Consider the following 16,537-nt stretch of genomic DNA (forward strand, 5'->3'; position numbering starts at 1 on the left):
AAATAAAAAACCCAGATAGACCAAACAGGGTTATATTCAGCTTCTCAGATGACCAAAGCAGTCAAATTCAACACGGCTCCTCTATGTTCACCACGGTCCACTGGCTTATCAGAATCAGCTCCATAAAACTTTGGTTTCTCTTCCCTCTCCCTGCCAGCAAGCCCCTTCTGCAATCAGCACTGCCTGAAACATAACAAGGATGTCTGTCTGTGCAAAAGATGAACTGGATCAATACAACCCCAGGCTTGGTGCGTGGAGCAGCAAAATGAGAACATCACTCACTGCCTATCCGACCGTCTGGGAGCATCAGCACTAGCACCATCACTCATGCTCCAGACAGTGATTTCCCAGACTTAGCTGGTCCATACTTAAAAACCCTCTTAAAAACGTCCTTAATTATGAGCATGAAGGATTGTTAAAGAGTAACTCCCTGACCTTAAATCCTCTGTTCAGCCCTCCTGCTCTGCCCTGTACTTTCCCTGTGCCCCGAAGATCAGCAGAAGGTCAGATGCTTGAGTCCAGCCAACAGCCAACTCTGTGCATAAGCAGAAGCACCTTAGCACATGGAGGGGTGTAATATGTAGTGGTGTTTAGGCTTGCTGGGAAGAGTTCTGTGCCTTTACTGGGTGAGGAACATCACAAATGCTCTCCCAGTCTCAGCCTGCTCCCTTGCTCAGGGGAAGCAGGGACCCTTGGGCTCCAAGCGCCCTGGAAGCAGGAGGGCTCCCTGCGCCATGGCCAGCCACAGCAGCAGCTCTGCATTTTTAAAGAGGCGTCTCTGAGTTGTTGTAAATGATTCACAGCAATATCTAGACAGGCTCGTGGCTTTTTTTAGCAACGCCTATTAAATATATCTAAAACATCAACTCATCACCACTGGTTGCTGGCGCTTCCCCGGCTGCAGGCCGGCAGCTACAAGACAACGGGCAAGCTGTCGCTCACTGCAGGTCACCTTGAGAAAGCTGCCCGGGCTCTCAAGCTGAAATTTGGGCTGTTTCCTTGGAGGGAAGGCTAATGACACGAGAAACCTGAAAAGGCTACAAACATGGGCTTTCAAAAGCAGCCAAGCCAATAAGAGTTGATGGTTCCTATAGGCATCTTCTGCATGGATGGGTTGTCTGGTGTGTAAGGCCATACCACAGCTCGTACCACAGCATTTCCGCCAGGAACATTTCCCCTTGTGTCTCTCTCATCTCCCCAGCCACCTGTTTTTGTTAAGCTTCTAGGTATTTAATATCTGTGAGGCCTCTATATGTCTGTCAAACATAGTCAAATAGGTGGATGGGTTTGGAAGTTACAGGGGAGGGATCACATAGGAGGGATCATCTTTTCCTGAGCTAAAAGGACAGAAGATCTTTTCCTTGGCCTAAAGGGAGAGAGTGAGTGCTGTTACTGGTACTCATTTAGTTGAAGGAACAAAACAGACTAGTGTCAACTTCCCCTCCACCTGAAACATGGGAAAATTAGAGAGCAAAATTGCTGGTGCCAGTACTACAAGTTTCATGTCTGTTTTGCAAAAAAAGATCTAGTTACTGAATTAACAACAGCGACTGGCTGATGACATTAAGACCCAAACATCTGGCTGAATGTCAAATCTGAAAGCAGCTGAGGGAGCAGGGAGCCCAGCCCAGCCCTAACAGCACAGTCAGCCCCAAGGATATTGATTGGCACAGAGACCACTCCTCGTTAGGGCTTCACGGATGCCAGCAGGCTCTAGTTACCCTAATCTGCCTTGTTTGGGTCCCCACCCATGTGCCCTTCACCCCTGGCTCTGGGAAATGCATTTAAGGCCAGACCTTGCTCCCTTACCCTTTTATGAACCCTGGGGGGGGGGGGGGCTTGCACCAAACTCAGTTGGGTTCTGCTTTTTTCTTGGGCTGTCTGCAGCCTTGTTTCATTGCTTGTTTGGTGATGTGGATGCATAGCTGACCTTTTTTTGATGTTCCTGGACCTATCTGCCTTTCTTGCTTGGGTGCCATGGAATTGCACTTTTGTTGGTGCAAACAAGATCCAGAAGATGATGTCCTGGAAAGCTCCCAGCCTAAACAGGTGTGTGTGTGTTTGGGGGGGGGGGGGGGAATTGGGTAGAAAAATGTGTGCAAAGAACATGGATTTTCATTTACTAGTCCTTCTATGACTGAAGGTAGTGGTAAAGGGGAGAGTGAAGAGTCAAAATAGAAGTGAATGAAGGAAGAAATAATTAAAAGGGCAATTAGGGGACAGTGAGAGGGAGGCCAGGACCTCAGAGGTGAGCTCTCTGCAGCCCAGAGAGAGAAAGGGAGGTAATAGGAGTTGTACTCAACGATCCTTATGGGTCCCTTCCAACTCAGGATATTCTATGATAAGAAGTCAGGTGCATCTTTTGTGAAAGAGCTAGTCATAGGCATCTCAAAGCACTGCCATGCGAGCTGAATTGCAGCAGTATGTTAGATAGTGTTTTTTCTCTGGTGTTATGAAGTGGAACAAGCTCTGGTGGCTAGTCCGTATCTCCCATTCCCTTGTACCCTTTTCTCTAGGGAAGAAGCAGATGGAGATCTTAGTACTGAAGACTGCTTTCTTCCATTTTCTCCCACTTTTCCCAGGTGAAATCTCTTCCCACCTTTCAAAGTGCTTCCCAAGAAGAGGGCAGGGCAAAAAATGAGCCATTAGTGAGGAAGATGCAAAATATATTCAGTAAAAAAGACTTGGTATCTAGCTGTGATTATAACTGGGTCCTGCTTCTGGGGGAAAAAATGAAGCTGCTGCCACAGCAGTAGTTGCAGACTGATGTTCATGGTGCTGAACTCCACATTCAGCCTGCATCATTCAAAAAAGTAAATGTGTGGTGCCCTACCAAAGGGCATGGCAGTGTACTTGGGCAAGTATGATGCAACGTGCAGGGGTATGAAGATGCTTTCCTGTGTCTTCTACTGAGACACAGCAAATCTTGCCTACGTTGGACACATCTGCAGAATGGCTTTTGGACAATGCAGTTACCAGAAGGGGGAGGAAAAAAGTTCTAATTATCATCAAAATCTATTATCTCAAGTAGAAGAGCTACTCAGTAAATTAAGTTTAAAAAATTAAGTTGTGAAAAGAAATTAAGGATGCATTTTTATGGTGTACTCTGCTTTCTACTTGAGGTGGCTGAGAGTGGGAGGGAGTGTTAGGACAGCCAGATATCTCATTAGGAAGTGAATTAATGATGTGAATGTTTCCCTTCCCCTCTGGTGAAGAGGACTGCATGAACAATGCCAGACAGAAAATCTGGAGAGCAGGGCACTGCAGCATCTCCCCCCTGCACAGCAGTAATGACTATGATTTTTCTCTCTTCAGAGAGGAATTTGTCTAGGAGGGGTTTTGCCCTCAGCTGCCTCTACAGCAGATGAAGATGAGTAGTGCTGGCAAATGTATTTGGCTCAGGCATACCCTAGTAGAGAGGCTGTCTCTCTGTAAGATGCTGCTTCAGGCTGGAAGCTTCCCCCATTTTTGATGACCAGGCTTGCACCCCAATTCCTCTCCTCCAAGTTAAATGATCTCCAGGCAGAGGGATGAATGCAGGCTATGTACACCTCCAGCTGTCACTGTGAGACTTTTCAGCTATGCTTTTTTTTAACCTTTCCCCTCTCCTAAAGTGACCTTCTGCTGATTCCCTCCACATGAAGAGGCCAGTGGTTCAGAGCTAGTCACTGGGACTTGCTTCCAGCCACTCTTCATAGGGCAACCCACAGCACCTGCCTGAAGTCATTGCTTTCCTTGGATACCCCTAAATATCCAAGAAGTGGTGGAATTACTCCTCACTTACAGAGTAACTTGGCTAACAGATTGGGTGCTGCTAACAGAGAGCTGGCGTTCAGGCTACCCACGTGGGGCCTGTTGCAGGGACACGTACGAAGGCCTGGTCGATGTCCTTCCTGATATCTGCCACGATCTGAGCGCTGTCGCTGCAGGCCAGGACCGCGTCCAAGGAATGCCGCTGGATGGGCTCCAGCAGGCGAGCAGGGTGCCCCAGCCGTAGGATGTGGGCTTTGTAGCCAGCCAGCCTCTCCACCAGGTTATCCACTGCGATGTTGGAAGGGGCACAGCACAGGACCTGTGAGGGGAGAAAGCAAGTGCTTGTCATTGCTGATTGTGAGACTGCCAAGGCCAGCAAAGCACTGGAGCAATGGGGTCTGAGCAACAGGAGGGCACTCAGCAGAGCAGAGAGGAGGATATCAGCTGTTAGGAATAAACCACTGACACCTCCATAGCCTCCAGACACCAAAGACAACTCAAATTCTCTTCCTGCTTTCAAGCACCAGGGCAGGATCTTCTATAGTTAGCAAATCTGAGCTTTGAAGCTCCTATTTGCACCTCATTTCGGCTGGTAGGGGAAACTGCCCAGCCTGTGCAAGTCAAGCCAGGCTCTACTGTGTAACACAGCTGCTGCTGGATCTGCTCCAGCTGCCATGAACCCCAGTGACTTTGCAAAACAAATCAGCATGCTTGCTGCCACTACAGTCCTGTCACTGATTACTCACTTTCAGGCCTTGCTGTACAGCTTGCAGGATGATCTCTACTATCGTCGTGGTCTTCCCTGTGCCAGGTGGTCCATGGATGATGGCAAGCTCCCTCTGTGCCAGTGAGAAGGAGACGGCCTCCCTCTGTGATGTGTCCAGCGAGTCATTGTAAAACTTTAAAGGCTCTGGGGAGACAGCAAGAGATTTCTCAGCCCTAACTTGGGTTCTTGCTGAGAAACAAATCCATGAATATAAACCAGATGCTCCCAGTGGCTGGGCCATGTATATTAGATAATGAGAGTAACTTGACTGGGGAGTGAGGCATGCTGTTTCCCACCTAGGTGGCTGAGAGACCACAAACTGGTAAAAGTAAGGATTTTTGTACTTCTAGAACAAACAGGCTACCTGTGCTGCATCAGTCTCTCCCCCCCACCTGGTGATATTTCCAAAGGAGCCAGCATTCAGGTGTGAATACAGCTAGTCTATATATGGACACTTTACAGTGTTTGAAGAGGCATCTGCTTGCCACAATAAAAAACATTTAGGACAGGGATGATGCTTTGGGGATATTTTGGAGGTGAGCCAGCATATTTAGTAAGCATTCAGTGAAAAGAGGGAAGAAAATCATAGAACGGCTTGGGTTGGAAGGGACCTTAAAGATCATCCAGTTCTAATCCCCCTGCCAGGGGCAGGGATGCCACCCACCAGATCAGGTTGTCCAGGGCCTCATCCAGCCTGGTTCTGAACATCTCCAGGGATGGGACATCCACAGCTTCCCTGAGCAGCCTGTGCCAGTGCCTTGCTGCCCTCTTAGTGAAGAATTTTCCTCCTAACCTTTGAAATCTCCCATCTTCTAGTTTAAAACCTTTCCCCCTTGTCCTGTCATTATCTGTATGAGCAAAATGTTGCTCTCCATTTTTATTTTTTTTTTTTTATAAGCCACCTTTAAGTATAGAAAAGCTGCAATGAGTTCTCCCTGGGGCCTTCTCCAGGCTGAAGATCCCCAGCTTTCTCAGCCTTTCTCCATAGGAGAGGTGCTCCAGCCCTCTGAGCATCTCTGTGGCCAGAGCAGAGTGAGACAATCCCCTCCCTGCCCTGCTGCCACCCCTCTGGTGATGCAGCCCAGGAAAAATATAAAAGCAGCCCATATAAATGATGAGAACTGTTAGTTTGGATTTTAATCATCAGAAAGGAGAGAAGAGTGTTTAAATTGTGTTATAAGAGGATTGGTTTCACTGCAGAAGATAGAATTCTCACAAGCTACTCTTTACCTCCCAGATTTATCTAATTTAAACCCATTATTTATTCTCATCCCACTTAATCCTGCTGCTAATCTCCTTGTTCATTATGGAAGTTAATTACAGCAGAGATGATGACTCATCTGAGGTTTACCGAAAATAATGTTCCCACGAAAGCTTATATAAGGCAAATCTCTGGGCATCATTCCCTGCAGGGCATCATCAGTTTTATCTCTACCTTTGCATTAAGGTAGGGATGCATCAAAGGCATAAAAGTTTCCTCTGGCCTCATAGAAGTGAACTTCTGTGCAACTCCCAGGCAACCTGTGGCACTGACTTTTGAAGCAGCACAAGCAAGTGAGGCACCCAGGTTAAACAAAGAGCATAGTGAGGTTAAAAAGGCTTGGTGGGGAAGTCGTGGTGATTTTTCCTACTAGCCTGCCTCTTGCTTTGTTTATTTTTGAGTTAGTATGGCAGTGACTAAGAACAGCAAGCTTCCATGGGCCAGGGAAAAATAAAGAATAGCTTAAAAACTGAAAGCGACTTCCCACAACGAGGAACAAGTCAGGGTGGAGGAGTCATTGATATTTCCTTGCTCAAAGAATGAGATCAGAAACAGTCTTCTCCACACACACGCACACCCTCTTCGCTTTTAATCACATGCTGCCAAGAGTTGCTGTGGGGGCAGGCTGGGAAATGTGCCTCTCTTTTGGGCTGGGCTCATCAGCAAAGTTTGAGGAGCAGGACAGAGCCTCTTAAGAGGCTCCTCTGATTTTCCATTTATCAGCTGGGCTCTGAGCAGGCTCACCTGAAGAAATGCTGCTTATCTACTCCAGCAGGATTGGCCCGAGTCCTCTCTAAAAGCAATCAGTTTAGGATTTGCACAGATAGTCCCAAAAGAGGGCCATTAACTCCAAAAACTTTTGCAGGAACCAAGGCCCTTTTCTGCACAGTATCAGCAGTTCAGGGAGCAGGAGTGGGCTGGAAGGTGATGTTCAAGTCCAGGACAGGGATCTTTGTTCCCATCTCTGTTGGGTGCATACCTATGAAGGAACAGTCTCTTCAGGGAGGAAGAAATCCAGTTTTCTAGAGCTGGAGGGTTCTTGCACTTCAATGTACCTTCCAAGGTATGCTCCTCGCCTCCTGTGTGTATGGGTACCAAGAACAAGCCAGATCCCACAATCAGCACCTCTGCAGCCAAACAGTGCTAGACAAAACCCAGGTGGGTAATTCAGCCTGAAACAGGGAACTTCCGCTGCCCTCTTCCTTAGGTATTTGGCAGCTGAGTTGTCCACACTGCTTAGTTTTCCTCATAAATTTCAGGGCCCTCTTCCTGGCCTCTGTGTTGACAGGAGGCTCACAGCAGAGGGACAAGGAGCATTTAAGGTTTTCAAGTGACGCAGCACAAGCCCAATGCACGGGGCAAGAAGCAGAGGAAACTTTGGTATAAATGCCTGGTGTTTCCCCAGTCCTTTGTCTGCTGGGTCAACTTTTTACTGCTTGCACCCCTACCTTTTAAATAGGCTTTTTTCTTCCTTGTTTATCTTTTCAAGTATCTTTTTAGTGCAATAAGCAGAATTAGATATAAGCAATGCCTTTTGCACTCCACGTGGCCAGGGAAGCCAGCACTGGCTGACTGTATCTAGACCCAGATTAATACCCCCTCACTTTTTCTTGACCTGCTCCAGGATTAACAGCTACTAGCTCTCTCCTGTCATGATCTGCACTGGGTTAGGCCTGCAACAGGGAGTTCTCTGAAAGAAAAGAGATGGTGTGCACCCAGCCTGGCTGGCCCTGAGGTGCACAGCAAGCAGAGAAATGCTGGCCTCTGCTGGCTAGCAAAGCCTCTCTGTACATCCACCACAACGTACGGGTACAGGAATCCCTGCATATGTGCTTTGAGACAGCAGCTGTGAGCAGGGAAGGCTTTCTTACAGGAGGCTTCCAGCAGGGAAGCCCTAAATGCTCTGGGTTACAGGCGCAGGTTAAAGTGGAGGAGAGCCAAGCAAAGTATTTCTCATAGATGGGCTTCTGGATTTTGTTTTTCATCAAGTCTGGTGAACAGAAACCCTGTTCTGCTCAAAGTTTGCCTTTTGGAAAGCCTGTTTTTCTGCTTGGTACTTTTCTGGAGGTAACAAGATAAGGGTTGGAAATGTTTTGTGGTTGGGAGCAGTCCCAGTCTTAGCTGCAAATCATGTCTACCCATAGGTTTTACTTTCATTTGCTCTATGGGTTGTTTTTTCCTGAAGCTTGTCTAGTGTTTTTGTGTTACTCCAAGATATGTATTCAGAGTTAGTTTTTAATGTTTTGCAAGGACTTGGACTCCATCATGCACTCCCATGGAAGGGGCTTGTGAGTGTGCCCTAGCATTCTGTTAGCTTCAAGAGCATTGCAGCTTTGCCCTTCATGCAGAGGAGACAGCTTCCAACATATCCCCACCACTTAGCATCAGACAGGGAGCCACCAGCTTTCTGAATGGAACCTGAAGCCCCTAGCTGTCTCTCACAGTTCAGATCTCCAAACATACTCCTGGCTAGATGCTGAAGGGCAACCCAAGCATCTCACAGTAGCAGTGGTGTGAGAGCTTTGAGACTGTTGCCTGTAAAGATCATGGGGTGAGAAGGCTGGTACAAATTAATTTTAGGCTTCTCAGGGTCAAAAGCCTGGCATCTTTCTCCTGAGTTACTGACAACCATCTTATACAAACCCGATCCCAAAACAAACATGCTCCAGAGCCATTTTCCCAGTGGGAGTCATGCCTACACCCATTACTAGCGGGAAGGACTCATCCCCAGGTAGTGAGCAGGATTTTCCACATATGGTGGGAAATAGCTGCATGCAAATTAGCAACTCTGGGGGTCATCAGCAGTTGGGTAAAAAGGCATTAATTTGTGTTTTTTTTTGTCATTATTACCCTTCTGTGCATACTGGTGCTTTTTTAGCAGGCATATATCATGCACTGGTCAGATGCCAGCAGCCATTAACTACTTTAAAAACATGTTTCAATTGGCTTTATCTGACTCCTTGTCCATCTAATCAGTCAGTGCCTGGATTTAGATACCCTCCTGGGATGCCACAGGCTTTAATATAGATCCTCCAGGCACAGTGTTTGGCAGCACACTCTGCCATAATAAGGCAGCTGTGATCCATTCATGAATAAATCACAACACAGGAGAGTAAAACAACAACAACAACAAACAAGCATCTCGAAATTATTTACCAGATAGGCCATAATATGCCACCAGGCTGGTGCAACTCTATTAGAGTATGCCCTAAAGAAACCCTTTATGACCAACCTTTTTGAAAAAAGGTTGCTTTTCCCTCCAGGCTGAGAGGCTCCATGTCACTAAACACCAGAAAGCACCAACGAAGCACAGGATGGCATTAGTACTCTGCCAAGCTTTGCTGCAGGAATGGAGAACTACAAAGCAGCTGACAAATTTCAAACCAAGCTGGCATGAAGTCCCTATGTGTTTTATGAAAATGGACAGTGGTGTTAGACCTCTTATAACCCAGCTAATAGACCCAAGACTCCTATCCTTGAGAAATTAGTTTTCTAATCTACTCCCCACCATCACGTGCATCTTAAAAAATTAGAACATTCTTGAATATCTATCTGGGCACAGAGATGGGTGCTTATTCTCCCCAGTGACCCTTCTACTTCTCTATTTCCTTGTAATTTGGTTTATATCTTGTCAGAGAAGACAATGACAAAGGCTGTCCCTCTGGGCACAGGCCTAATCTACTCTTTTCCTAGACTAGTGTCGGTTTTAGTTTTTCCTTGGGATGGGTATTTATATGGTCTTATTCCTACTGCTGGCTTTCTGAGCTTCTGATTGAAGTGGAGTGTAAATTGCATCCCAGAGTGGTGTTAACATAGATCACAGAAGGCTTGGATTGGAAGGGATCTTAAAGATCACCTAATTCCACCCCCCCCGCCAGGGCAACCCACTAGATCAGGTTCCTCAGGGCCCTATCCTACCTGGCCTGTAGAGACATCCAGTTCTATGAGCTGTACAGAACTTATTAACTCTGGGACTCCTGACGGGTTTGTTTGAAATCAGATAACGGATGGGATGAGACAGATGCAGAGAAACATTCCTTTAAGAAACCAGACTAAAAGATGTTTGATCGTGAAAGGAGGTGCTGTGCCATAGAAGAGAAACAGCCTGAAATGCTGGGAGCTTTTTCTATCCTTCCATGTCAGATCACGCACCTGGGTAATACTTCTTGCCTTTGGCAGATAATCCACACATTGCATGTTTCTATGCTATTTGCAGAAACCCATCTATATATGAACTCTATGGGACACCTGGGGAACTGTGTGTGCCATCTTAGAGGTGTAAGAGAGAGGATTGACCCAGCTAGCTGCTGAGTGCCCTCCCATTGAACTCATTGGAGGCTGGGAGTTGAAGGCACCTTGCAGGACCTATTTAAACTTAAGAGTTGTTATTATTTAATGCCTGGCTAGTATCACATCTTCCTAGCTGGCATGAAAGGAGCTATACAGTGAAAATGTGAACAGAAGGCCATTCTACCCTGCCACAGTGTTTTGATGTTCTCAGGTGATATGCTGACTTCTTGTATTGCATCTCCTGTCTATTGTGACTGAATGTTTCCATCAATCCATATTCTCAGTGCTGGGGAGATGTAAAATTCATTTCTGTACTTAGTTCACATCTAGTTCACATGTAATAGTTCACATCTGAGCTATTCAGTGAAAAGGAATTTTTTTCTTTATTAGGGAGGCAGTTCTGCCACCATGGGGAAAAGGCACAGTTGAAGCTGCTAAGAAAGTGAGTTCATTAAAATTTAATTTTTATCTAATATTAAAAACCTGAGTACACCAAAGTCCCCGGGTAGCCAAAAGGCTAAGAGGTTTAACTCAGGCTAAGCTCAGTGCTCAGAACTACAGAGGTCTGACTCACACTAGCATTAACTCTTCATCTCTGATATATCAGAAACCTAGCCTGAATGTAATAGAAGTGTGCATGTGAAAAAAGGGAACCACTGTGGACAACTAAATGCAGTAATCAAGGTAACAGGAAAAAAAACCTGCAACAGCAAGCACTGAGCACAGCCCTGGCCAGCAAGGAGACCAGGGATGGATGGCATAATGTGTGATATGCTGCTGACAGGTGAGCCTGGGCCTCAGGAGAGAGCTAAGATAGACTGCTTGCCCAATCCTCTTAGGCAACTTAATCTACCTTCTGCCTTTCTTCCCTGACTTTTGCAGCCCAGATGATATTTCCCTTCTGTTAACGGATGCCCGGCCCTCATATTCTGCTGATCAGGGGCTTTGGTTTCTTCACGGTTGCTCTTAAAGGGTAATTTCATCTTTAGTTTCCCAAAAATTCAAATCAAGAAAGATCAGTATAAAAGGGGATTCTACTTGCACGCATTTTCTTGGACAGCTGTTGATAAAACCTAGTTGTGATGTTTTAAGTATTTGATGAAAAGCAGTCTGCATATCTCCAACTTGACTAAACATAATCAGAAGGCTGTAAAAATAAAAATACAAGCCAATAGAATACACCCCATGCTGTTTCAAACTGCAGTAGTTCCACAGTAACTTAACTCCCATGAAGGCTGAGTTACTGGATTTTCAGTACAGAAACAGAGCTGGTAGTTTCTTATCTTTGAAGTTTATGGATGGGTTTGGGGCAGGATGCAAGTAAGAAATGCCTCATAGTCTAAACTGAATTTCAGAATCATGAATGTGTGCAAAGAAATTCCCCCATAATGGATCCTGTTTGTTTTATGCCACAATTCAGCTTTCCTTGGTACACCCTGAGGAAAGTGAGTATTAGCTAACTGAACAGTCTGGGTAATTCTGGCTCTTTTTCAGCAATGACAAGGGTTTTTACACCAGGTTAGCATGTCCAGTGACCCATTAACCAGTAAGAAAAGTAGGTGTTTAATGTTGCCAGCTGCAACAGCACCTATTACTGATATTCAGCTGAGATCCTTCCTAGAGCAAAGTGAGCTGCACTTTTGGCATGGCCCAGAACTGCACAAAGATCTGAGTCTGAGTAATTTGTTCCTATCGGCAGTTTCAAAGAACAAGTAATGAACTGACAGACCATAAGCACTCTTCTCAGAGGGTCAGCCCCAGAGATGTATCTTGGTGGACTGGAAGAGGAGTAATAGCAGCATAGTGTGTGGAAAAACCTGTACAACCCTCACTTAGGACTCCAACTCTGTCAGATTTAATGGGGCATCTGAAGATGTGAAAATCCTCATAACTGGTGCAGAGCCTGTGGATAGGAAACTTCAGGCTTCACTGACTGCTCTGGAGACTGAAGATTTTACCTCCTTCCCCACAATAACTTACCGTAATCTTTGCTTATAACCTGTGTGAGTAGCAACATCTGCTTTTACTGATACATTCAAAAGAGCTCTCCACCTGCCTAGCTCTCAGCCCTGCATACCAAGGCAGATCAAACACAGCAGCAGTCTCAGTGTACACACTGGGCTGTAAAGTGCTAGGGGCTCTCACCCTGAGGGTCCAGAAAATTCATTTAGAGAGACCAGCCCAGCACTTGCCATCAGGATGATATGAAGTCTTAGAAAGAAAGGTCCTTACTTGTTTCACTGAATGAGGTTGGATCAGACGAAAAGAAGAGGACATCGATCAGACCAGAGGCTGGACCACCACGATATTGCTTTAGTGTGTTTAAAGCTCTGCCAAAGAAGAAAACACGGGTTATATGCACAGCATAAATTCCTCCAGAGATTCCCAGTGCAAATTAGGGACCAGGGCAATGTACCCCAGTGAAAGACGTCTGTGGGCACAACAGGCTAATTCTAATTGCTGCATCTCCTACCCCTCATGTACTCATATCCCCTGTACGTTTCTCCTTTCTACTATTGCTTTGGTTTGATGCATTCAGACCCTGTGCTGAGCCTTTTCAGTGCATTAATTCATCAAATTGCTACTCCGTTCTACTGCCTGGATGGAAAAGGTGCTACACAGAATCCAGTGGGCACCAGAGCTGGCGCAGTGTGGGACCAAAACAGATAACTGAGTGTGGAATGTGGGGCAGGGGACAAACGAGCAGGACTGCACCAGCCAGCTGGTAAATAAATTTAGGCTGTTGTGATGTTTCAATGTAAGATACCCAGTTGAGTTATCTCATTAAGGAGTACAGGTTCCCTCAGTAGTCAACAGAAAGAGAAAGGCACATCCTGAAGGTGGATACCTCTCCTAAGTGCAGCTGCCATAGGAGTAAGAGGAGTAAGATGGGAAGGAAGAGAAGCTGAGACTAGTGAAGCAGACTGAGATCAGTCACAGAAGAGTTCTCCCAAAATAAGCCTGGCAATTTTCAATTGGCCGTTGCACTCCTGAGCAGTGATCCCAGGCGAACTGCACCCTCACAGCCCTTACTTTTTTAGCCTGTTGTAGGTGACATCGTTGGCTAATTTCAGCAGGCGGTAAGAGCTCTCACGGTCCAAGCTCAGCATGCCATCTCGAGATTCCTCAAAGGCAACGGTGATTGCTTTGGAGGTGACACGTGTTACAATGCCGGTGGAGAGTGGATCGCCCTGGCCGACTGAATCATAAAGCCCCAAAATGTCACCTGCAAAGACAAGTTAAAGACAGAGTAAAGTGGAGTAAATATTTTGAAAAGCAGTTTTTTGGAGGAGACCAGCATGGCCCACTGGACACTGGGCTCACCTACATCAGCCACAGGACTAGTTCCATGTTATCTGCCAAGGTCAGAATTTGTACCAAGCCTAAAAAGGAGGAAAATATCCTTCTCTTTCATAGTAGTGCATGCAGCAAGAGGCAAGGGAAAAAACTATTAGCAGTGAGAAGACACCAGGTAACAACTAACCAGCTGCCTTTTGATCTCCATGCACCACATGACTTGGAGAGGACACCAACAGTGCTCCCCAAGATGCTTTCACATGGACCTTGGAAAGACCTAACTTCTCCAAACTTTCGAACTGTTTTAAGTTCATTTTATCATTCAGTAATAGCTAAGGAGGCTGCACAACGTGTGCCTCCCAGATGACTGCTCTACACCAGTCAGCAGAACTAAGAAAGATGAGATCCATAAGGACTCACTGTGGCCTTTCTGTTCTTCACAGTCACATTGAGATGGGACCAGTCAAATTATGCAGTGCAGCGGTCAAATGGAGATTTTAAGCAGGATGTCTGACAAGTGGATACCTTAGCTGAGGCTCACACTCATCGAGGACTAAATGTCAGATTTGCAAAATAAGGGAAGCTTGCCTCAGTAGTCTCCATCAGCTCTTACATTAAAATGTTTGTCTCTGAGAACAATTTAGTGCTACAGTAATGTTATTTCTATTTGAAGAGCCCTGAGAGATGCTGTTTCTTAGACCTCAAGGTTGAGACCCCGACCTGCAATGAGTCATTTTAATTTCACAGGTCAGCAGCTTGGAGGCCTGGCTGGCAAAGAATGCATCAACAAATTGAACTGTGACACTTCGAAACAGTACCACAGATGAGAAACAGTCCAGTTCCAATGCATCTGCTTAGCAAACTAATTGATCGAGCAAACAAAACCAAGTAAAGGACTAAGCTAAACCAGCAAACTATCTGGTGCACCCAGCTTCACTCTTGTAGACCAGTTTTGGAGAGTGCAAGGCAATATCATTATTGCATAAGGAAAAGAGAAAAAAGGTCTCTGCAGGAGGAAAAAAAAAAAAAAAAAAGCAGAGGGCTTTCCCTGCGGAGTCACTTGGAACTATTTCAAGGTCAAACTCAACTTTTTTCAAGGGATAAGTCTGTGTAGCTGGCCCCAGCATGGCAGACTGGGTCCTTACTTTCCTCAGATACTGGCAGGAGCTCAGATCTTTTCAAGGAAATGATGGCAGAAGGTGAGACAAGTCAAAAGGGCACTGGCTGATGTGCTGGTGAGTCAGTATTTCTCTATTTTATTTCTCTATATTTTATTCCTAACAGAAATCCAGGCGCATCAACTAATACACGTGGCACACTTCATCTCTTTTTGACCAAAAATAACAGTACAGGGAAGGGAGAAAATATGGCAGCTCAGGAAGGAAAAGGAAAATCCACTTTGCGTTTTGAAATTAAAATGTAAATAACAGAAGCTCCTTACCTACCCCAAGATGTAAGCTCATACAAAGAGTGCCACAACATCTTTAATGACAGGAGACCAGGGCTTTATTTTTAAGGATTCAGAATGAGGAAAGCCAACTCTTTAATCACTGTCACTCTTCCCTGTTGCAACATACATGCTTATAAAAAACTGAGGGAGAAAGAAGACATTTTTCTTTAGATTCATCTTCTAGCCATAGCCTTTTTCTCCCTTTTTGCATCAATTGCTCAGTCTTCACAAGTGTCACATTAGAAAGATGTTACGAAGAATACATTGGTCATCTCTCACCTTACCTACTTCCCATGAAGAGGAATAGCACTTACCAGGCCCAAAACTGTTATAGGGCAGCTCAGCATCTGAATCATATTTTCTAGGCTGAAAGGTCACGAGCAGCCGCCCGTAGAGGCCAGTCCTCTGGTTGGTAGCTTGGAGCTTTAGCAAGCAGACACCTCTGCGCTGCAGTTCCTTTAGGGAGACGTTTTCCTGCCAGGCCCTGGAAACCACACACAGGCATGAACACCATTTGCCAGACTGAGGCAAATTCAAGGCTTCAGAAGACAAAACAGAAAAAGACAAAGGGATGGAAAAAGAGGATGACAGCAAAAGATACGTTAGCTTCCTGAAGTGTTGGCTTACGTGACCGCTTGGTAGTGATTTAACTGGATTGGCTTCTGCATTATTTTGGGCAATGGGATGATGCTCACTGATCTTGAAGAAGAGGTTTATATGATTTTCCTCTCTCCTGTCTGGGTGTGAAAAGGAAGCTGCTGCCCAGTTAACCCAGTCCTATGAGCCACGAGAGAATAACCCAAGTTTTCTCCTACTACATATAAACTCTAAAATGGAAGATTTGCTCTTTTTCACATGAAGCTCTGCTAATCCCCAACAAATACTTCACATGTGCAGCTGCACAGGGAAAAGGAGTGGATATCTTGTGCTGATGTGCAGGCTACAAGCAACTAAGACACAAAATATGGGCAGCAGCTTTGCAGCCTGCTGTCCTTTGGGCCCAACGCCTGCCACAGCAGCGGGGTTCACCCCGCAGTCTTACTTGGGGGCCTTGGTGGGTTCTTTACTTTTGTATGGATTGACACAAAAAATAAAATCCTGCAAATTTATCCCCTTCAGTATCCCAATTTGTTTCGTTGTGCAGGGAATTTTAAGCATCTGGGCAGGGCAGCGTGGGGGTCATGGGACCACTGGGTCCCAGCGGCTGCTAGGGTCTGGGGAAGAGAAGAGGAGCCCCAAGATGTTGCTGGAGCTAGCTTTGATCCTATAGATGACAGCAAGCCCTAAAGGGTGAGTCTAACAAGGATCTATAAGAGTGAGCTAGTGGTATGGGTGAATCCTATATGTGAGAGCAGCTGCTATAGGGTGATTGTAGCAGGGTTTCCCATTAAGAGGGCTGTACATAGTGAGTACAGCAGCATTTCCTATAAGTGCCTGTAAGACCACTGCCAGCCAGGCTTCCCATAGAAGACAAGAGACCCTATAGGAACCAGCAGGGTTTTCTATATGTGGCAGCAAGTCCTACAGAGGTAAGTCTGGCAGGGATCCCCATGGGTGCCAGCAGACCCTATAGGGGTGACTCCAGCTCATTTTCCTATGGGGTGAGTCTTTCCTAGGGGTGCCAGCAGAACCTATAGGGGCAAGCACAGCAGGGTTTCCTATCGAGACAAGTCTTTCCTGGACGTGCCAGCAGACCTTACAGGGGTGACTCCAGCTCGGT

The 16,537-nt window shown here is 46.0% G+C and overlaps 1 protein-coding gene and 1 long non-coding RNA gene across 2 annotated transcripts in view; one reads left to right on the forward strand and one right to left on the reverse strand.

Annotated features, from left to right (window-relative positions):
• The window catches only part of IGHMBP2 (immunoglobulin mu DNA binding protein 2), a 41,633-nt gene that overhangs the window by 24,788 nt on the left and 308 nt on the right, over positions 1 to 16,537 (reverse strand). Inside the window, exons 2-6 of the mRNA XM_084522226.1 lie at positions 15,132 to 15,301; positions 13,104 to 13,296; positions 12,303 to 12,400; positions 4,500 to 4,663; positions 3,872 to 4,072 (exon numbers count right to left, since the gene is read on the reverse strand). Of these exons, the coding sequence (XP_084378352.1) occupies positions 3,872 to 4,072; positions 4,500 to 4,663; positions 12,303 to 12,400; positions 13,104 to 13,296; positions 15,132 to 15,301 (826 nt within the window). The remainder of the gene's footprint in view (positions 1 to 3,871; positions 4,073 to 4,499; positions 4,664 to 12,302; positions 12,401 to 13,103; positions 13,297 to 15,131; positions 15,302 to 16,537) is intronic.
• LOC311438128 lies at positions 1,812 to 14,464 on the forward strand. The gene is made up of 2 exons (XR_014693938.1): positions 1,812 to 2,049; positions 11,770 to 14,464. It is a non-coding gene; the product is annotated as an uncharacterized lncRNA (long non-coding RNA).

The sequence above is a fragment of the Aythya ferina genome (genome assembly GCF_964211825.1).
Source record: "Aythya ferina genome assembly, chromosome: 5".
Classification (NCBI taxonomy): Eukaryota; Metazoa; Chordata; class Aves; order Anseriformes; family Anatidae; genus Aythya; species Aythya ferina.